Raw genomic sequence first — 22,489 nt, forward strand, 5'->3', positions numbered from 1 at the left:
GCTCACACAGTTTAGTCAACTCAGAATTATCCTATATGTGGGTTCATGCCTTTGAAACTGGTCCTTTCCGCTATCATCTCAAAGTCCTAAGAAGAACTACTTGAGGCAGCGCTAACTTGAGCTGAGCGGCTGTGGCTAACAATACAGCCAGCTTCCCATGCCCGGTGTAAACAGAGTGGCAGCAGCCCGGAAAGAGTGCAGCTTGAAAAGAGCCCATTCTTGCTCGGGCAGGCTACTTTCCGAGTGTCCTGGCCAAGGTCCCTGCTGCCAACAGCCAGCAGAGCTCAAGGAGCTCTGCAGTGACTCTGTATTGATCTCCTGAGTGCCAGGCAGCCATGCTAAGTGGTATGTTGGATACAGAGGTGAATGTTTCCTGACCTCGCGGTGCTGAAACCCAGACCTGTATCTCTTGTGTGAGTAGCAATCTAAAGACTTCTAAGAAAAATTTGCCGCATGAATACTGTTTAACTTCCTTCCTACTCCCACCCCCACTCCTGCCCTTGGATGAGAAACCCAAATTTGCCTGAGCTGTAAGGCAACCTCATCGTAAATGAGGTCAAGATTTTGCCCCTTAGAGTCAGAGGCTTCGTTAGGCTAAATCAAGGAGAACCGAGATGACTTTACAATTGACCACAGCCAGGTGTCACTTACTTGTATGATGTGACTTGGGGGTATGATGTTGCGTGGGTGTGGAATTACTTTTGGAAATACAACTGATGTTTTCTTCCCCATCTGAGTAAGTTGGGAGCTTCTGATTAGCAAGAGCTACTGAGGCCAAAGAGAGGCCAGCCAGGGTTAAACGTGCAAAGTGTCTGAAACCGTGGTTTGGGTTTAGATCTGAGAACATTTGATGCTCTGGTTTGGTTTGATTCCAATTTAAACAAGTTGCCTAAGTGTTCTTAAATTTTGGGGGGGTTCGACTTAAGGTGTTAATTTTAAGAGTTAGCAAATTATTAAGGCTCATTCAGGTTGTGGGTTGAGTATTTAATTCAGTTCATATTTGTGGTAAGGACAGAAAAGGTCTGCCTAGGAAAGAGCTGCCGCTGGGGAATGGGTGCGTTGGCCCTTGGCCTTGAAGAGGAGCGTCCATTACAGTTCATCCCTTGTGCTGCTTTCCTTGTTTTACTGAAGTGTAGTCAACACTCAGTGTTGCATTAGCTTCAGGTGTACGACACAGCAACTCAACACCTCTGTGCATGATGCTGTGCTCACTACCGGCGTAGCGGCCATCTGGCCCCGTACCACGCTGTTACAGTACGGCTGACTATATTCCGTATGCTCTTCCTCTCCTCCCTGGGACTTAGTCAGCCCGTGGCTGGAAGCCTGGACCTCCCTCTCCCCGTCACCCATTTTGCCCAGCCCCTCACCCTTCCCCCTTCTGACAACCATCAGTTTGTTCTCTGGATTTGTGGGTCTGTTTCTGCTTTTTGTGTGTTTCTTTGTTCGTTTGTTTTGTTTTTTAGATTCTCTGTATAAGTGAGATCATATGGTATTTGTACTCTTTAGGTCCAACCATGTTGTCGCAATTGGCATGATTTCATTCTTTTTTATAGCTGAGTAATATTCCAGTGTGTGTATATACGTGTATGTCATGTGAGTGTATATATATATATATTTTTATATATATATATATATATATATGCACACACACACTCCATTCATGTGTTGATGGACACTTGGGTGGCTTCCATATCTTGCCTGTTGTAAACAATGTTGCAGTAAACATAGGGGTGCATATATCTTTTCAAATTAGTGTTTTCATTTTCTTTGTATAAATACTCAGAAGTGGAATTACTGGATCACATGGTAGTTCTAGTTTTAGTTTTTTGAGGAACCCCCACACTGTCTTCCACAGCGGCTGCACCAGTTTGCACTCCCACCAACAGTCCAAGAGTTACTCCTTCTCCACATCCTCACCAACACTTGTTATTTCTTGTCCTTTTGTTTCTAGCCATTCTGACAGGTGTGAGGTGATAACTCATTGTGGTTTGGATTTGCGTTTCCCTGGGGATGAGTGATGGTGAGCGTCTTTTCATGTGCCACCGTTTCTCATAGTAAGTTCATCCACCTAATAACCAGCAACTCTAGGATTCTCGTTGGCCTTTATTGCCAGGGAAACTTTCAAGAAGGTTTGTGGGCAAACTACAGTCACTACCGCTGCAACGGATCTCAAGCCCTCAGTAACTGACACTTTATTTCCTTCTCCACCACCCCTTCTAGATTTGCCTCGCTAGCACCCATGCTGGTCTAGGCATATTGCCTGGTAGGGTGACCCAGACCCTCATCTCCAAGAGTCTTAGGACCTGGTCACCATTGCCGTCTCAGATCATGGCTTCTGTTCTTGTCCGATTACTGGTAAAACTGGGCATGGGCGCATCGGGAGACTCGGCTGGATCGTTTGTGCACCACACATTGTTCCCTCTCTGCTTTCTGTAACAGAGCTCTACCGCCTCCTGATCGTCGGGGTCAATGATCTCTGCTAGCTTAGTCACTCCTTTGCTTCCTGCTGGTCTCGCGGCATAAGGAGACTGAAGTGGCTTGAGTTGCAGCTATAGTATAAAATACAGTGGGGCTCTGTGTCCACTGATGACGTATTATCCCTCTGAGAACAAGACCTCTTGACCCACAGAATCTAAAGTTTTGGGGACAGGAAGCACAAATTTCCAAGTGTACCCCTGGGAATGCCACCTACTTTCCGCCATGGTTCCTGGACCCATCTATTCTACCTACTGGGGACACAGTACCATCTCATGGTTACTGATTTAGGATGGCATCTCAACCTCAGCGTGTATCATCGCCTAGCTGGAGCCTCAGCTGTGTCTTCGAGAGCCCATTCCACCATTCTGCCGTGCCGGTGGCCGAGGATGCGGTGTGGGATTGGACCGCTGTACTAGCGTACTCTTTGGTCCAAAGCAGTGTTGTATGGGATCCTGTGTCAGTAGATCAAACATTCTTACTCCTCACATGGTGATGGTGGCTGGGTCCCGTGGATAGGAAAGGAAAACTCATTCTTAGCATATATAACCCTAGTCTAGGTGAATCCCTGCTTGTTCCAGAGTAAAAGAGGTCTCCTGTAGTCCATTTGCCTCCAGATGGTTGGTTGGTTGGTTGGCTGCCTTGGGGATGGTGTTGTAACTGGGGGGGTCAGAAGTCATTTCTCTGATTGACAGGTTGGCTATTTGGCAGCAGCAGTGGCTGGACCAGCCTTGGTGAGTCGAAGCCCTATTCACAGCCACTGTCCCTATCGCCACGGCTACTGCACTGAAACACCCGTTAGTGCCCACACTACGATAGCTGATGGGACTGGCTGATGTCCGTGGCTGGGTGGTGAGCGTTGCTTAGTGCCTTTCTGATCAAAGCGCTTAGGGCACTTTGATATGCATGAACCTGGGACACAACCTTATTCACACTTTGTGTCCACACCTTATCCATGATATTCTTTCTCCGTCCAAGCCTCTGGCCAAATTGCCGCTCCGTTTACCACTGTCCATGAGCCTGTGTGTATTCTTACCTTGAACTATTCTTGTTTCCACGCAAAGCAGACAACCAGGGGCTTCGCCAGCAACTCCCCCTGACCGCTCTCTCCCAGGGTCCCCCTAGTAGGCTGCAGGGCAGCAGCTTCTCTTTTTGGCTTGCAGTCTTGTGCTGAGCCAACCCAGCTGTAAACAAAGGTTGGCCTTTCTCCTCTCTGTCAGCTGGCCCTAAGACACACCCCGTGCAGCCGTAGTCGTGAGCTAGTTGTGAACCCAGAGTTGTGAATGCCAGCTCAGTAGTGGGAGAAGACACGGAGATCCGGACCACCAGCTGGAACAACTGACTTGTGCCCTCTGGCCCTCCTCCCCATGCCCAGTCCTGGGTCTTACACTCCCATTTTATGATGGATTGCTGCTGGGCCCACCCAAATCATGACCTGCTGGGTCTGATAGAACCAAGCCCGTGTTTATCTCTGGTTGCAAAGTTACTTGATATCCCATGGTCAGACCTTGTCTCAATCAGGGCCATCAGTCTATAAGAACTTCTTTTCAAATGGTATAAAGTTCTTTACTACAGATGGAATGACCTTGATCCCAAATCCCAGGAGCCTCTGCTGTGGTTCCTTTATTGGGATTAGCAGTAACTCTGCATAGCATTTCCCACCACAGATCCCTCCATTACCACAGGCCTGCTCAGTGATCTGGTGGGGCTCCTTGCCCGGGGGCCTAGCCCTGCTGCAGTGCCTGTCACCCAGGAAAAGGGCGGGGGCAGGATTTTGAAGTGCATGGGAAATAGCCACTGAATACACTTAGTCAGGCGTTTCAGGCTCCATCCTCATCGTGACCAGCCCGTCCTTCAGTCAGTTGGCTCCAGATCTGGGAAACGGGGCAAGTGACCATGACTAAGCTGCCCTGAGCCTACTGACCATCCATTTTTCATTTATTTTTATTTTATAAACCGATACCCTTATTGACTACCTCTAGAAACGCTGAGTTCCTTTAACTGCCTTCATGGCTGTCTACGGATTGGATCCTGGTTGCCACTCCAGTTTTGCGGCTCATGGCGATAATTGCACACCCCTTGCTTCTGACAGTTAAGTATTCACCTGGCCTCTATTATTTCAGGACCCCATCATCCCTCTTAAGGAGCTCAGTTTTATAACACTGTCTCCACCAGTCAACCCTGGCATAGGAAGAGCGTTACTACTGAGATTCTCAATGGTCATTACCCTCTGAACAGTTCATTTCCTGCCACCTCGGTAACTGGTGTGTTCTCTGGGCTTCTCTTAGAAGTGGGTTTTGCAGTCCTATCTAGGGGATGCGCAGCAGCGTGCCCATCCCCGCGTCATTTGTTATCTCCCCCCACCCCATCTGCCATGGCAGTTGCAGCATTTCCACTTCACTTACTGTGGGAAGTCACTTCCTCCAAACTTCCAAGAGCTATCCCAGCACCTAGGGTCCTTGCCAAGGAGATAAATCCTCTGTCCTGGGAGAGTGTTCCCATTACCAGTAAACTCTCCCTTACCCAACTGTAGTCAATCTTCTTCACGATTGTACTGCTAGGTATGAAAATGAGCCAGATTTTTTACTTTTGTGTACAAAATGTCCTACAATGATCCCTTCAAGAAAGGCTGTTTGGCTAGAAGAGAGAGTCATCCGTCATATCCCAGCCCAGGTTCTGGGATGAAGAAAGGTGAACAGAGTCCCAGCAGAGTTCCCTTCCAGAGATCTGCCATCTTGCAATAACAATGTAATATTCTGAAACCAATTTTTTAAATCAAGATTAAAATGCTATATAGATTATTCCAAAACATACATTGATTTTGCATATATACGTCCCCATTTGGTCTTTTGGTTTTTATAAATGCCAGAATAATGGCTTAATTAGTATCTCTGCTAACTTAAATTGAAGGTTTTACTGTAGAACATACTTTTCTGTATGGGAAGTGGGAAGCAGGGGAAGTAGTAAGCTCAAATGTTTCCAGGCTTTGTAACAAAATAGAGAAAAACTATTTATAGAGATTAACTTTGACTCCTTGATTTTTTTTTTTAATGAATTGCTTCATACAATAGCATTGTTTATCTGGAATTCCCTTCCAAACCCCATTTACAAAAGTGAAAAGAAGAGTAGCAAATATGATCTACTGAGCACTTATGTGCGCAGTTGTGCAGGTTGTGTACTGCACAAGGGCACCTGCACATCTAAGGGGATGTGGTTCACATCATAGAAATCATGGATTTGCATATTTACTAAGAGAATTTTCCAGCAGATGGCAGTAAAGTGTCTTAGTGTAAAAGTCAGATTATTACAACAATTTCTGCTAGGTGAAAGTAAAGTGTCTTGAGGACAGTGCATCTTTTTCTAATTACACAAAGATACCATATAGTTAGTGCTGTCACTGCTTACTACATGCCAGGCCCTGTGCTCATTCACCCTGTTTAGTCCTCAGGAGCCTATAAAATGGGTACTACTGGTAACTTGCTGAAGGCCACTGAGTCAGGGTATAGCAGTTTTGAGATTCTAAAATGGGTCCCTAATTCTAGAGCCTGTGCTCTTCTGCACTAAATGATGGTTTTTCAAGGGCGCCTGCATGGCTCAGTCGGTAAAGTGTTTGCCTTTGGTTCAGGTCATGATCTCAGGATCCTGGGATCGAGTCCCAAGTCGGGCTCCCTGCCCAGCAGAAAGCCTGCTTCTCCTTCTCCCTCTCCCTGTCGCTCTCCCTGTTTGTGCTTTCTCTCTGTCAAATAAATAAATAAATAAATAATCCTAAAAAGGAAGGAAGGAAGGTCTTTCAGAAAAGTAAGGTGTAGGGACTTGAAGACACGTGACCAGAGAGAGCTGCTCGGCCGTGCTGCTCAGGCCGGCCGGCACTGGTGCTACTGCACGCTTGCCACAGTGCTGGGTGCCACCGGGGACGGAAGAGCACGGGGCACACTTCATCCAAGAAAAAGGTCATACTTGAGTTTGTGAAGAAAGAAAAAAAAATGGGAGAAGGATGACATTCTCTTTGGAATTTTAATTACATTTGTGTGATTTAAACTATATCTGCTACAGAAATTCAAAAAGCAGAGAGCTCAATACAGGTTACAGTAGTTCTCAAAGGACTGGACTTCTTTATATCCAAAAACACTTTGAGTAAATACTTACCATCAGTAATGTATACATTCTATATTTTAGTATAAATTTTAGCAGGATTGCATTACCACCAATTCTGTATACATGGGGAAAATTATAGGCTTTATTTAATATATAAATATCTACACCAACCCACCTTGCAAATGATATATTTTCTGTAATATTCTTGATCCAGTGTTGTAAAACTGATAAAGCATAAGCAGCACTCAATGTAAAATCTCTGTAACATTTAGGGGCGCCTGAGTGGCTCAGTCGGTTAAACATCCAACTCTTGATTTCAGCTGAGGTCATGATTTTAGGGTCCTGAGATTGAGCCTCACATTGGGCTCTGTACTGGGCGTGGAGCCTGCTTAAGATTCTCTCTCTTCCTCTCCTTTTGCCCCTCCCCCCCCCCGCCATATGCACTCTCTCTAAAAAAACAAAAAGAATAAAATCTTTGTAGCATTCACAAAGTCATAGCTTCAGGTACGAAGAGAAAATAAAAAGACATTAAACTTCATGGTCTATTTTATAGAATCACTTATGAAATTATGAAATAAAATGTCTGCTAAAAAAAAACAAAAAATATAAAAGAAAAAATCTCTATAACAAATACTAGTCAATCATTAACAAAAGGAGCCCATTTGTAAATATTTTATATTGATCCTTAATTTACCACCAAGGAGACCTTTCCCCTATTAGACCCACTGAAATAAAAAAAGTGAAAAAGCTCCATCTTCTGTGAAACAAGCTATTAAAACTTTTGCTCTTTATTTTAAAATAGCATGGATAGCATGAATACACTTTTCTAAGTTTTTTTTATCTGTACAAAGGCTCAGGGAGGTATCTAGGATTATGTCAGCTTATTAATGACCATTATTTTCTGGGTTGTGAGATTTGGAGTGATGGTTTTGCTTTATTCTTTATCCTTTCCTATATTTCCTTAATTTTTTAAAAGATTACTTACTCAAATACAATAAAACTTACCATTTTTTTTTTTTAAGATTTTATTTATTTATTCGACAGAGATAGAGACAGCCAGCGAGAGAGGGAACACAGGCAGGGGGAGTGGGAGAGGAAGAAGCAGGCTCCCAGCAGAGGACTCTGGGATCACGCCCTGAGCCGAAGGCAGACGCTTAACGACTGAGCCACCCAGGCACCCCTGAGCCACCCAGGCGCCCCAACTTACCATTCTTTAAAGCAATATCACTGAATATTATCTAATTTTATGCCCTGTGAAGTCCTCTTAAAAACAAAACAGAAGTGGGCACCTGGGTGGCACAGTCGGTTAAGCACCAGACTCTTCGTTTCGACTCAGGTCGTCATCCGGGGGTTCTGAGACTGAGCCCTGTGTGGGGCTCCGTGCTCAGTGTGGAGTCTGCTTAAAAAATTCTCGCTCCCTCTCCCTCTCCCCTCCCACTCTCGCTCTTTCTCTCTCTCAAATAAATACATAAATCTTTTTTTAAAAAAAAAACATGTTTTCATATTACTAGAAAAATAATTGCATAGACAAATAATATTTTAAAATAAGTCCAAAGTCCCTTAACGGACTGATAAATGTAAGAGTTACAGTTATGACTGTCATTTAATCCTTTTAATCTCTGAAACAGAATAGCCACAAATCAATATTCTCTAGACAGTGATATTTTGTGGGAAGCCTGCTTCTCCCTCTCCCCCTCCCCCTGCATGTGATCCCTCTCTCACTGTCTCTCTCTGTCAAATAAAAATCTTTAAAAAAAAAAAACTTGAAAAGAAAAACAGGACAACTTCCTGTAAATATGAAACTGTCATTTGCTTTTACGTGAAATATGCCTGTTTTGTGTTCAGTGTCTCCTGCCTATTTTACTCCCTGGGTCTGGGCAAATGTGTTTATATTAGAAAACTCTATGAGGACGGGCAGTGTAGCTTTTCTTTATCATAATTATCTGGTATCAGCTCCACTTACCTAAAAGGATGGGGCCTGATGTGCCCAATTGCTGGCCAGAATGTGTGATCTGTTGTTGACTGTCAAGATTCCCCTTAGATCATATATCAATTTGCACAGAATAGAACAGTTTACAAAACTGTTACCTGCATCACTGGAGGCTAATTCATAAGCATCTTATGAGTAAGCTGAACAAGAATTATCACCCCTTACTATGTAACAGATACAACTAGAACCTAGATTTTCAACATCTCTTTTCAGCACCACTGATATGCACCTGTTTTCATAACGAGCGAACTGTATGAATAATAAGTTTCAACCAATAATTACATTCAAGCATCTTTTTCCTGAAATGAAGTCCTAAAAATAAACTGCTGTTTATATAAGCTAAACAAGATATCCTAATGATAGTTGAATTTTAAATAAACTGCAGAAGGGAGAGAGAGCAGTGAGACAGGGTTGGTCTGCCTGGAGAATGGGAATGGACAAAATCCAAACCAGGAGTGAAAATGTCAAAGAGAATACCACCAATGAGAGACACTATTTTGCTCTAGCCCAAATAGAAAAGATTTTTAAAAAAAATTTTTTAAAGTCTCATAGTAGACTTTCCTAAAAATAAAGCAAGCTTCATTTTGCTTTAAGTGTTTTAAATTAAGAAACATTTCATAGCATATATTTTCCAAATTTCATGATAAAATAGACCATTCATCCAAACACTATTAAATATTTTATTTCTTTGTTAGCTTAATACTATTTGATAAGTATGAAATGATGTATGAAGTGAAAAACTTCCACTACATCAACATACAATGGCAAGAAGTAATAATAGGAAAGTCACCATTCCCAAAACAGCTGTGCAGGTTTCATTCCAGATAGACTAGTTTTTGTCACCACCAACATGGCCATCGAAAAAAAATCATTCTAAGGAAGAAACATGAAAACTACCTTTATTTTCTCAGATTGTTAAAAGGTTCGGAAGAGAAGCTGGGCAGGCATGAAGAGAATGGAAAGCTACACACCTGAAAATAAAAGTTATTTTCTTATGCAATACATCAAAGAGATTACTGCAAGGAAACAAAGTAGGCCCCGAAGGTATTCAAAAGTCAAATTGCAAGCAATCCTAGGCCTATATAAGGCAAAAAGAAGTGAGACAATCTTGGGTATGATTGAAGTTTAATTTAAAAAGATGCAACAAAGTTATGCACTGTTAGGAAATGATGACAGAGATGAATTCAGAAAATACCAAAATTAGATGGGCAAGTTCTTTGGGGGGGGGGGGAGGAATCCAAGAAGGAAACCTGAAAGCTGGCCAGATTGGGAACAGTGTGGCCTAGGGGCTCTCTGGTGGTCTTTCACCTCCTCTCCAGGCCTCCAGGGAATATCACTGTAAGGAATGTCCTTCTAGATCAAAAGACAGAAAGACAGACATACACACACCAACTAACCAAGACTTTTAAACGTAATCATGTAATCCCCAAGGTCAGAAGTACACCACAAGACAAAAATGCAAAGGAGAGTCTGATGTTTTTATTTAAAATTTTATTGAAACTCCCTCTCACTCCCTTTCAGCTCTCTAAGTGAAAATGCATGCAAAGTCCAAGTCTGGTGGTATTCTTTTTAAATTATTTCTTAAATCCCTGAAAATGTGCCTTTTGAAACTTGGGGAAGTGAAGCGAGGACAGGGTATACTGAGGACCCATTTTATTTGCCTGCTTTCTTGTTTATTCATGAGCAGGGCTAGACTAAGAAACCTTTCAATGAAATGGGGAGCATGTCTGTAGTGTAATAATGCTTAATATTGACTTCCTCCCTCTCCAGACCCATGAAAGGTAAGGAACAGTTTCAGGGAGGTGAGAGAAGAGCTTAGAAAATTTGGCATGAACACGAGAGCTTCCTGAGTTATTAGGAGAACCTGACAGGGTGTCCAGAGAGTCCCTGTGCTTGGATAACGCACTGATGGAAAGAGCATCAGAGTCTCTTCAGGTGCCACATACTTCTGTCATTAGTTTCTTCTCTTGGCTATTTCCCCTTCTACGTCCTGCTGAGGAATGTGCAAGGCCAGTTTTCCTTGCCTATGTCTAGGAGGAATTGGCCAAAGTAACTAAAAGTTTTCGACACCATCTTTCATCTATATGTAGTTGGAGGTGTGAGTGTTTGAGGGCTGTGGAGAGGGGTTTACTAGAACAAAAACAAATGTCTTAACACCCTTCAGTGTCTTCTAAAAATTTACCCTGAGGGCAAATCCTATGCAGATGACCAGTAGTTCCTCATCTATCCAGGCCACTAATTTTTTTAAGTATTACATAAATTTAGAAAATATTATCCAAATGTATTTCACACTGAATGAATCTAGAATGTACTTAGTTCAAATATTTAGAAAGAGCTTTAACAACTGTCATTCATAACTACTGCATTGTGAATTCGAGTATAAAAACAGAACTTTGCTTAGTTAGTAAGTGGTTGATAGCTGTCCACTCTCTGCAGAAGTGTATCTGAATATCCAGGGGAATAATACCTGAAAAAGCAAATTTTCTATTAGATACTTAGGAAAAGATTCAGCACAGCAAGCACAAAAGATTCCATATAAGATATTTATCTAAATTAATTCTATCAGTGAAAGCTCAAACATACTCGGAATAGTTACGCTCCAGTAATGCTTTGTGCATCGGGTTAGAGGCTGTCAAGGAGGAGAACACCAGCTCACGGGACTGTGCTGGATAAATAGCGAAACACTGACGGGAGATTAATGTAGTGGCACAGAAGGGGTATTTTCAAAGCCAGATACTTGGATCCAGTGATAGTATTTTATTACAGAGACTCTTTTTATTATGTTAAATGACTGATGTTGCTTTAATGATCATAGCTAATAGGTTTTTTCATAAATTAGCCATCACTAATCAATGACTGCCTTCTGATTGCCTTACAGATTATTCTCACTATATGTCTTAATCAGATCTGGTCACCAATAAAAACAAAAATTTCTGGGAGTATAATTCACATTAAAGAACTATTTAATAAATGGTTTACACATATCCCACTGTACAAACTTAGGAAATTAGTCATTTTCATTGATTTGGGGCATCCATAGTACTAAAATTTATATTTAAAAATTGAACATTTTAGAGGGGCGCCTGGGTGGCACAGCGGTTAAGCGTCTGCCTTCGGCTCAGGGCGTGATCCCGGCGTTACGGGATCGAGCCCCACATCAGGCTCTTCGGCTATGAGCCTGCTTCTTCCTCTCCCACTCCCCCTGCTTGTGTTCCCTCTCTCGCTGGCTGTCTCTATCTCTGTCAAATGAATAAATAAATAAAATCTTTAAAAAAAAATTGAACATTTTATAAAATAGATAGTATGAAAGCATTAAATATATTGATTAATGCATTATGAAATGCTTCATACTATGGAAAGAATTTATATGCACATAAAAGTACGTCAAATAAAATTTGGCAGTCATTATAGAATATAATAAACAGACAATCTAAGTGTAATTTAAAATTTTCCAAAACACTCAAAATAATTAAACTTCCTAAGGTATTCTCTCCAGATAAAATCTAATGTTTAAGATTTGCTTTGTCCTTGTTAGTTATCTTTACTTATTCTCAGATGCTTGACTTAAAAACTCACAACTTATATTACACTAATTTCTCCCACAATTCGTCAAGTAGAGGTGAACAAGACAGAATAGTATTTTCTCAATAGTGTATTTCTAGGCGGTCCTAGTTAAATGGACACATACATACATACATACAATTTACCCTAAAGAATGTTTCTCCTCTAAAGGCCTCCTACCCTTGAAAAAACTGTCCTTCAACAGTGTCTCTTTGAAGTCCTCTTACACTGAGGAAGTCACAACTGTTTCTCTGAGTTAGTCACAAATTTTAAACAGGCCTCACCCTCCTAGGCCTGATAAATGGGTCAGATACAAGATAGGTACTTTTTATGTAAATGGTAAGAAGTAGATTTAGAAAAACCAAAACTTTAAAAATTGTGCTGTTTCACGTGGTAGCCACTAGCTACATGTGACTATTGAGCATTAGAAATATGGCTAGAGTGACTGAAGGGTAAAAAAAATATAAAAACTGATACTCAATTCAGTTATTTTAGGTGAAACTTTTTGAGAGAGAGCGCGCAGGCGCACACACTCGCTCGCGCTAGTGGGCGGAGGGACAGAGGAAGAGGGAGAGAGAGAATTTTCAGCAGGCCTATGCCCAGCCCATGTGGGGCTCCATCTGACAACCTTGAGATCATGACCTGAGCCAAAATCAAGAGTCGGGCACTTAACCCACTGAGCCACCCAAGTGCCCCCAGTTGAAACTTTTAGGTGTCTTTGGAACAACTTGTGAATCTACATTTTCAACTGTAAACTTTATATAATCCAAATACAGATAAGTGTTTCTAATAAAAGTTAGCATCTGAACTGAGGTGAACTGGAAGTGATAAAATACCTACCAGATTTCAAAAAATCTGATATAAAAATTATATAGCTCATTAATAATTTTTTATATTGATTACAATATAGTCTAGTCTAGGCAGAGATCCAGAACACAGAGTTCTAAAAATACCTCTGGCTGTGGAATGGGCTAGGATTAGAACTCAGGCCTCTAACATCTAGGCCTGAGCCCCTTTCTGCCCATCACACTAGCCACCTTTATTAGAGATCTTGAAAGATTACCAAAACTGTAAGGCAATATGAAATAAATGTTTAGGCTGATAAGAGTTGAAAGAATGTATCCATTGATAACCCGTCTTATAAAGAATAATTAGTTCTAAAATAGTCACCAAGTGATTCTTGAGAATTATATGATTACAAAAATAAAACCATTCTGAGCTTATATTTGTCCATTTTCATAGACAATGTTTCAAAGATTTCTACAAAACACCTCTAAGTTCTATAGAACCTAATGCCTTAAAAACATAAGAACCATGAAATGTCAGCTCATCAGAATTCTTCATGATAAGTAGCCAAGTTTTAAAATGAAATCCTAGATCACAGAATGTGAGGTTAAAATTTTGCAACGGTATTTTGACAAAGCACCAGATTAAATTCTAATATGACAGAGTTTTCATTTTCCCCTAGTGTTCTGTAACATAATTCTAGAAAGGAGTGAAAGAAGACTTCTGTTCAAGAAAGTACCTTATTGCTGGTTAATTCTAATAGGTCATTCCATTTTGAGCCCTTAGCTTTGTAAATTTTTTTTCTATAATTTTGTTTATTTTAGAAAATTACATTGAAATCTATTTTAAACTTAAATAAAATAGCATTCTCCCTGAAGGGAAGAATGTATGCAAATTAACTTTATCTTCTTTTCCCGATAAAAGATTTTCATATTTTCTTCATTTAGTAGTTTCACACATATTTTATATAAGCTTTTTTGTATATTATTTTATTTGTATATTATATATAGTAGATATACATTTATGATATACTACTCCTTAGATATATTTTTTTATATATTAATATTTTTAAGGCTAACTTATTGGAACTCCTTTGGTCAAGCAGTACTCACGAACCTCACAAAAGTATATGAATTCTACCTATAGAAATTTACTGGAAAAATATATATGAACAGAAAACAAATTTTAACCTTGAAGAAGATTAGTTTTGTGCTTTTACAATGAGTGTTACCATATATATTAAAAACCATGGATACTAAATAGGAAGAAGCATTTATATAACTTAGTAAATTATAACATAGATTTAAACATTGTAATATATATTCTCCAGCATTAACTAGGGAAAATTAGAAATGAATGTAGGGTTAGACAAATATGGATAAATATGGCCTTTAATTCCGAATGTTTCACCGGTGTTTTTCAAGATTCCGTTGTTTAAATCATTCTATCTTTTTCTTGGTAACTTTGCTTTTATTTATTTTGGGTTTAGTGGTATAGTTCTTCTTTAGACTTACAAGGACTGAGGCTTAGGTTTAATGCTCTGCAAATCAAACTTATTTAAAAAATTCATCTTGAAAAGAATTTCCTACTACATTACTATGAGGCACCTGCATATCACAAACATTAATTTTTTCAAATATAGATAGTAACTTTCTTTTTGCTCCTCAACATCTCTTTTCTATTTGTAATACTCCTGTTAATATAAATGTGAGCTTAAGGCAGAAAAATAATATGCAGGGAACTATGAAAATCAGAATCTACAGGCCCTTTCTAGATCAGGTTCACACTGAAGATTGCTAATGTAACTCGCACTCTGTCCTCAGTGCTCTTTAGTAAATCACGTGTTGGATTAAGATAGCAATGTCTCAAATGACATTCTAGTTTGAGGTGGAGAGGCGTGTGTCAATCAGAACATTAGCAAATTTGAGGGGAAAAAGAGGTCACGAGAGAAGTAAACGTAAAAATATTTCAAGAACACATATTGATGCAGTGGATATAAAATCTAGATTTGAAAACAGGAAAACTACATTATAATTTTGAACTACTCAAAGTCCATTTTTCCCACCTTACTATTTCCTCTGGGTAACAGTTGTTAATACTATTGATGTATTCTTGAAGGAGAGATCCAGGCTCTGCTTTTATCTCTTGAACCTTTTTAAGTCCACCACTTGTTACAAAAAGTCGTCGAGCTTTGCTGTCATGTGGCAGTACCTTGAAAAGTCGAGCACATAAAAACGTCAGCTTTTCTTTTCCAAGGGGGATTATCGTTAGTGAAAAGAAATAATCTACCTGAGGAAATGTAAAGGAGAGTTTATGTGCAATATACCTGTAACAGAATGAGCCTAAATTTGCTGATGATTAGAAGTAAAATGTAGTCTTTTTAGAAATGTATTAGCTTTTTATGTTGTGGAGATGGGATAAAGGCCTTGAACATAAGCAAAGGTGATGGGATCCGCTCATATGTAAAAGTAAAGCAGTGTCCCTCCTTTGCTTACACCCATTCAGGGTCTCACCACTACCCTCAAAATTAAAGGCAAGATCCTTCAGCAGGCACAGAGGGCCTTTTGTGACTCAGGTCCTAAATACCTCCCCAGCTCCCTTCCCTACCAATCTCTATCTTAAATTTCATTTCAGTAAGCTCGACGGGTGCATGTTGGGCCATTACTTGCCTTTGCCTATGCTGGTTCCTCTTCCCAGGACGCCCTTCCACCCTCCACGCTTCTCCCCGCCTTTGTTTGGCTCTTACTCATCTTTTAAGATTCAGCTCAGGCATCCCCTCCTTTAAGAAACTTTCTATGGGACATTCCTACCCACCCTCTTATCCCGGGTTGAGGCAGATAACTTTTCTTCTCTCACAGCGTTCTGTTGAACCACTGTCAGTGCGCTTGCCACATAATCTTTTAACTACCAGCTTCTATGTCTGTCACGTATAAATGTCATTGAAGACAGAAGTTACATACTCATTAGTTCATGTATTCATTCATTCATTGCTCTAGTGTCTGATGCCTCATCGATGCTCAATACATGTTTAACAAATGAATGGACATACTAAAGAGTAAGCAGAGAAAGGAAATTAAGGAGATGTCGAAAAGGCAAGAAAAATCAGAAAAGGAAGGAATCAACAAATCCAAGAGAAGATTTCAAGAAGCAGCCACTGAGGACTTTTAAAAGTCACTGAATTTGACAGTGGATGTTCGTGTGTTGAGAGGAAAGGGCCAGTGGAGATGAAGAAATAAATTATGCAAGACAACAATGACTGACCAGACAAGAAAGGCCCTGAGAGGAGGCAGGTTTGCCTTATGGGAATCCCTGCTCCCTTCTTTGGTCATGGCTACAATGCTCTCTGACAGAAACACCCTTTCTTTCCCCCTCCATTCTTTCTCTTATTCCCTTGTACTTCCTGCATCGAAGGCCCTCTGAATATTTCAGACTGCATTCATTATTCATTCTTAAATTAAAAAAAAATTTTATCATGAAATCTAGCACACTGAAGTGTTTTCGAATTGTTTTGTCTGGTCTCTCAGCTAGATTATAAAGTTCCTTGAAGAAGAACTTTGTCTCATTTTTTTTTGTCTATCCCCCAGTGTTTAACAAAGTATTGGGTACATGTAGGCATTTAGCAAATATTTAAAATTACAAAAGGATCTTGCTAATAGAATGATAATACACATCAACTGGACATTAAGAGATGACACTAGTGGGGCTCTTGGGTGGCTCAGTCAGTTAAGTGTCCCATTCTTGATTTCAGCTCAGGTCATGATCTCACGGTTGTGAGATCGAGCCCTGCGTGGGGCTCTGTTCTCAGCGTGTAGCCTGCTTAAGATTCTCTCTCTCCCTCTGCCCCTCCCTGTCCCCCTAAGCTCATGCATGTGTTTGTGTTCTCTCTCTCTAAAAAAAAAAAAAAAAAAAAGATGACGCTAGTATGTATTTCTAAAAAATGAAATAGCCTCCAGATATATCTGTTCTAAATATTTTGTTTGGCCTGGAGAGTTTTCATTACCTCCTGTCTCTGATGCCAGCCACACTAAACTAATGTCTTTTTACCTTCCGCCTTGCTTTCTCACCTCTTTCCAGTGCTCTGGTACCCTCAGATTAAGAAAACACAAAATCCTGCCTAAAGCAAATATTCACAAGGGCACATTTGTAAGAGTGTATCATATGTGGTACTGCCTTTATTTTAGCTTGGCTGTCTAACGTGCACAAATCCCACTGGTTTACTCTAGTGACTCATTTTGAACTCAGTTCGGGTCAGTGTTCATTTTCACAGTAAGTTCAATAAACTAGTCACTCAGTAGACTTAAAGATTAGACCATAAAATACAACTTTAAGAACTTAGGAAGACAGAACCTAAGTGTTTGATCCCCAGAACTATATCGTGAGGCAGCCTCAGCAATGTAGAACCTTCTGCCACCCAGTGTCTATGGTGCTTGAGGGTCCCCCAAGCGGCTGGAGACCATGGAAGCCAGAGAACTGAGGCTGTTAGTAGATAGTATTACCTTCCAGATGAGTACCTGAAACTAGACCTGTGGCTGCAGGGCCTAGTTTAAAAGCTGTAACGATATGTAGTTTTTGTTCATTGTTTATAGAAACAGTACACAGATAGTAGTACCTCCTTCGTATAGGTCTACACCTGACGGTTCACACGAATTTACCCCCCACTCATTTTTAGTAATTTTTAAAAATTAACCTTAACCACTTCTATGTTTTATTTCTTAAAAACAACATTTTGGGTTTTTCAGTGGGGGGAGGGGTTTGAATGCTTAATAAGTGGGATTAAGCTAAACCTTTTACATATAATATCTCATTTAATCTTACAGTGATCTTATAAAATAAGAACTCTTATTACCCCCCATTTTATGGATAATCATACTAAGGTTTAGACACATCAAGACTTTGCTAAAGATACTACGGCTGGTAAATGGGAAATCCAGGCACCCTAATTCCTCAGCCTGAGCTCATAACCACTATGGGATGCTACTTCCAAAGACCCCATTTTCTTAAATCTCCTGAGCACACTGTAACCAGTTATTTACAGCTTAGGGCTGCCACCCTGGCCATCAGTGGCTGTGGGCATACGGTCATTCTTTCTTAGCCTTTGCTATTAATAGTCGGTCCTGCTGGCTAAACCCACATCCAGCAGCTTGACCTTTCTACCTTACTACTTTTAATCTGCAATGATCTAAGAAATATGACGGCTCTATTTGTTAAAACTGTTCATAAAATAAGTCAATACACTCCAAATGACTATCTGAAAGCATCTCCAGTAAAGTACATGGACTCTGCCATAAACAGCTCAGAGACCTTTTTGTTTTTCTTTATAAGATCTTTGCAGTGTTCCCAGGTGAGTGAGACTAAAAGACACCACGATAATCACTAAATTACTTATCAACATAAATTATCTGTATTATGAGGTGCGTATATGTTGACATACTATTTATTCCCCAAGAGCACTGAAAAAGATAGGACAGAGGCTGTAAAGAAAATGTGAGGAAGAAGAAGTGTGAATTACTTATATGTGAATTTTATTAACTTATGTTAATTTTATTAACCTATGTCACCCTTTTTTTTTTTTTAAAGATTTATTTATTTATTTATTCGACAGAGATAGAGACAGCCAGCGAGAGAGGGAACACAAGCAGGGGGAGTGGGAGAGGAAGAAGCAGGCTCCTAGCGTGGAGCCTGATGTGGGGCTTGATCCCAGAACGCCGGGATCACGCCCTGAGCCGAAGCCAGACGCTCAACTGCTGTGCCACCCAGGCGCCCCCTATGTCACCCTTCTTGTCACTACAGTCAGGGAGAGCTAAGAAATAAATGCCTGTGCCCCTCTTTCAGAAGAAGACATTGACCCAACAGGAGAAAGTTCTCAAGTCATTTAAATTTTCTTCCCCCACTTCCGGAAGAGAGCACGTCTTACCTTACTGAACTGTCCAACCACGTGCTTCAGAATATTGGGAGGTGCATCATACAGAAACGGCTCCAGGGCTGGTAAATAGGTGCATTTTTGTAGGATATTCTTTATGGCTTTTTTACTCTATTGAAATACAAAGCAAAATATAGACCAAAGTAGTAATCAAAGCTTGACCAAAATGCATGCCTCATGTTCCTAGAACTTGAAAATGAAATGAATTTCCAGGTCTAACCTGCAGTTGTTTTATTGTTTAAGATAGTTGTCAGAAAAACTATCCGGCATTGGTTTTACCATAGAATACCCTGCCAATTGTCTTCTTGTTAAAATTTAGAATGTACAGTGTTATTACTGATGTCTTAAAATCACCCATGAGGAAAGTAAAATTAAAAAGCATAAAGCTATAGACTGTAAATTAATATGTATTATATTTTATTAGTCCAAATTGTATATATTAAATTGTGAGATAACCAACATGTCCTACTCCTTCCAATCAACAAGCAGAAAACAGTTTATTGTAGAAAGTCATTATCAAACATTCCGTGTTCTCTAAAAGGCTTCATGGCTTCTAGGTATGTAGTCAGGAAGAGTCTACGCTGTGCGTTATTCAGTGAATGTTTGCAGATTCGCTGCTATAGCTCGTGGGGAGAAACTGCCCCATTCACAGGTAAAGCGGAACAGAGGGGAGCTACTTGACTGTACAGGAAAGCTCCCCTCAGCAACAGGGAGCGCATCACCCACAAGTCAAACAACAGGCACTTCCCCACTGTCCCCAGCCCTCCGTATGTCCCAGTGACACCGGGTATGACCGAAGAAGGGTCCTGATGTGACTGTAGCGTGTCACTGCAGCCAGCTCTCCGGTCACGGCTCGTTGTGACTCCGTTTCCTCGTCTTCAAGCCTGCCCTCCTCACTTCGGAAGGCTGGAATTCCACACCTGCTTGTATGAGGTTTCGTGTGGCGGCGCACCCCTTCCTCTGATCCCTCAGATTCTCCGATTCTCTCGCAGGCCTTAGCCAACCTGGTCTCCTGGCATCTTGCTATTGAATGTTTAGCAGTGCTTTTGAAATGTCAAGCAGCATTTTGGTGTTTTGTTTTGTTTTTTCCAAGGAGCATTTTGATTTTCACGTCATGAATTTTCCAGTTGGCAAATGGATTCAGGAAAACCTTTCCTCACATTTGTGCTATCAGTAAAGGCTCTGTTAATTTCATGGTTTCCCAGAAACCCAGGCTAAGCAGACCGGTATAACCTCTTATCTTGACACATTTGTCCTCAAACATTGTTTCATAAACTGAATGAAACAAAATCAGGAATGTAAGAAATGCAGCCCAGCTTTCTTCCACAAGTAGTATAACCTACATTGAAATTAAACTCTCAATCCCCAGCATACCTAGCTATATCTTCGCGAGCCATTTTAGGATCATGGTGACCTTAGCAGGTCACCAAATTTAACTCAACTGCTATTAGGGATAAGGTCTACTAATTGTGTAGCGCAGATCACATTCAATGTGCCATGTGATGTACTGTCAAGTTATTAATTAAGAACTCTAGGAAAGAGTCTAATGATCCTACAAATTCACTGAGTTTTACTATCCCTTGTCAAGAAATATACTTGATTTATGACTATATATACTTCTAGATAGGAATGTATGTCATGATTAATAATCAGCTATATTTCCCAACATGAAAGAAATATTAGTGTATTAATTACGATTTTATTTACTTGTCAAATTCTGGGCTTAAGATATTTTAACAACCTTATTGACATATAATTTACATACCATAAATTCACTCATTTTAAGTGCACAGTTCAATGGATTTTTAGTAAATTTACAGAGTTGTGCAACCATCACCACAACCTAATTTTAGAACATCTTCATCATTCCAAGAAGGAACCTCATTCCGTTTGTAGTCACTCCCCCAACAGCCCTGGGCAACTGCCAACCTACTTTCTGTCTCTACAAATTTTACTTTTCTGGACAATTCATGTAGGTGGAATCACACAATATGTGAACTTTTGAGTCTGGCCTCTTTCCCTAAGTGTGATGTTTTGGGGGTTCATCTATGTTACAGCTCGTATCAGTGCTTCATTCCTTTCATTGTCAAATAGTATTCCCTCAGACAGATTTATCACATTTTGTTTATCCAGTCCCCATTGATAAACATGTGGGTTGTTTCCACTTTGGGTGATTGTGAATAATGCTGCTATGGAGATTCATATACAAGTCTTTGTGTAGACAACTGTTTTCATTTCTCTTGGGAAGATACCTAGGAGTGAAGCTGCTGGGTGATAATGGTAAATTTATGTTTACTATTTTGAGAAACTGCCTGTTTTTCAACGTGACTACAACATTTTACATTTCGACCAGTAATGTAAGGAAGTTCAGATTCTCCATATGATGATCAACACTTGTTATTACCTGTCTTATTAATTGCAGCGATTCTTGTGGGTGTGATGTAGTATCTCATTATGGTTTTGATTCGCATTTCTCTAGTGACTAATGATGTTGAATATTTTTTCACGTACTGATGGATCATTTGTTGGTGAGATGCTTATTCAAATCTTTTGCCCATTGTTTAGTGGCTTATTTGTCTTCATATTATTGAGTTGTTGGAACTCTTTATATATTTTTAATACAAGCCTTTCTTGAGTATATTATTTGCAAATAATTTTTTCAAGTCTGTGGCTTGTCTTTTGGTTTTCTTAATGGTGTCTTTTAAAGCATACCAGCTTTTAATCTTGATGAAACCCAACTTATGAATGTTTCATTCATTACTTGAGCTTCAGGCGTCATTTCTAAGAAACGAATGCCTAATCCAAGGTTTCAAAGACTTCTTTATTTTCTTCTAAGAGTTTTGTAGTCTTAACCCTTATATTTAGATCTATGATCCATTTTTAGCTACTTCAGGTGTATGGTATGAGATAAGGGTCCAAATTAATATTTTTGTTTGAGAATGTAATAATTGTTTCCAGGGCATTTGCAGAAAAGACTATCCTTTTCACATTAAGTTGCCTTGGAACCTTTGTGAAAAATCAGAAAAGGGTCTATTTTAGATTTTCAAAGTTCAGTTACATTGATACATATGTCTCTATGTAAGCAAGTACCACACTATCTTGATAGCTGTAGCTTTGCAGTAAGTTTTAAAATTGGGCAGTGTAAGTCCTTTTACAAGATTGTTTTGGCTAGTCTGGGTCCTTGGGATTTCCATATGAATTTTAGGATCAGCTTCTCAAGTTTGGGGGAGATGGGAAGCCAATTGGGATTATGATAGAGATTGTATTAACTATATAGTTCAGTTTGGGAAGAAGTATTGCCATCTTAACAATATTGAATCTTCCAGTCCATGAACATGGAGTGTCCCTCCATTTATTAAGACCTTCTTTAACTTTTTTCAGCAATGTTTTGTAGTTTTCAGTGTACAAATCTATACTTCTCTTACTAAATTTATTCCTAAGTATTCTTTTTGATGATATTGTGAATGAAACAATTGTCTTAATTTCATATCTTTTTTTTTTAAGTTGACTTATTTATAATCTCTACACCCAACGTGGGGCTGGAACTCATGACCCTGAGATCAAGAGTGGCGTGCTCCACCGACTAAGCCAGCCAGGTACCCCACGGATGTTTGAATTGTTCATTACCAGCATATGAAAATATGATAGATTTTTATATATTG

General features: G+C 40.0%; 1 protein-coding gene and 1 long non-coding RNA gene across 3 annotated transcripts in view; one reads left to right on the top strand and one right to left on the bottom strand.

Annotated features, from left to right (window-relative positions):
• LOC103664231 overlaps nucleotides 1–22,489 on the top strand; it is a 43,410-nt gene that overhangs the window by 10,389 nt on the left and 10,532 nt on the right. The window lies entirely within an intron of this gene.
• SPAG6 (sperm associated antigen 6) overlaps nucleotides 10,077–22,489 on the bottom strand; it is a 61,429-nt gene continuing 49,016 nt past the window's right edge. The window contains exons 9-11 of one of the 2 annotated variants that reach the window (XM_040645332.1): nucleotides 18,822–18,938; nucleotides 14,973–15,118; nucleotides 10,077–11,027 (exon numbers count right to left, since the gene is read on the bottom strand). In XM_040645332.1, the coding sequence (XP_040501266.1) occupies nucleotides 10,958–11,027; nucleotides 14,973–15,118; nucleotides 18,822–18,938 (333 nt within the window). In that variant the 3' untranslated portion in view covers nucleotides 10,077–10,957. The remainder of the gene's footprint in view (nucleotides 11,028–14,972; nucleotides 15,119–18,821; nucleotides 18,939–22,489) is intronic. The other variant, XM_040645333.1, reaches the window with a different exon arrangement.

Source organism: Ursus maritimus, unplaced genomic scaffold (assembly GCF_017311325.1).
Source record: "Ursus maritimus isolate PB19 unplaced genomic scaffold, ASM1731132v1 scaffold_31, whole genome shotgun sequence".
NCBI classification, from domain to species: Eukaryota; Metazoa; Chordata; class Mammalia; order Carnivora; family Ursidae; genus Ursus; species Ursus maritimus.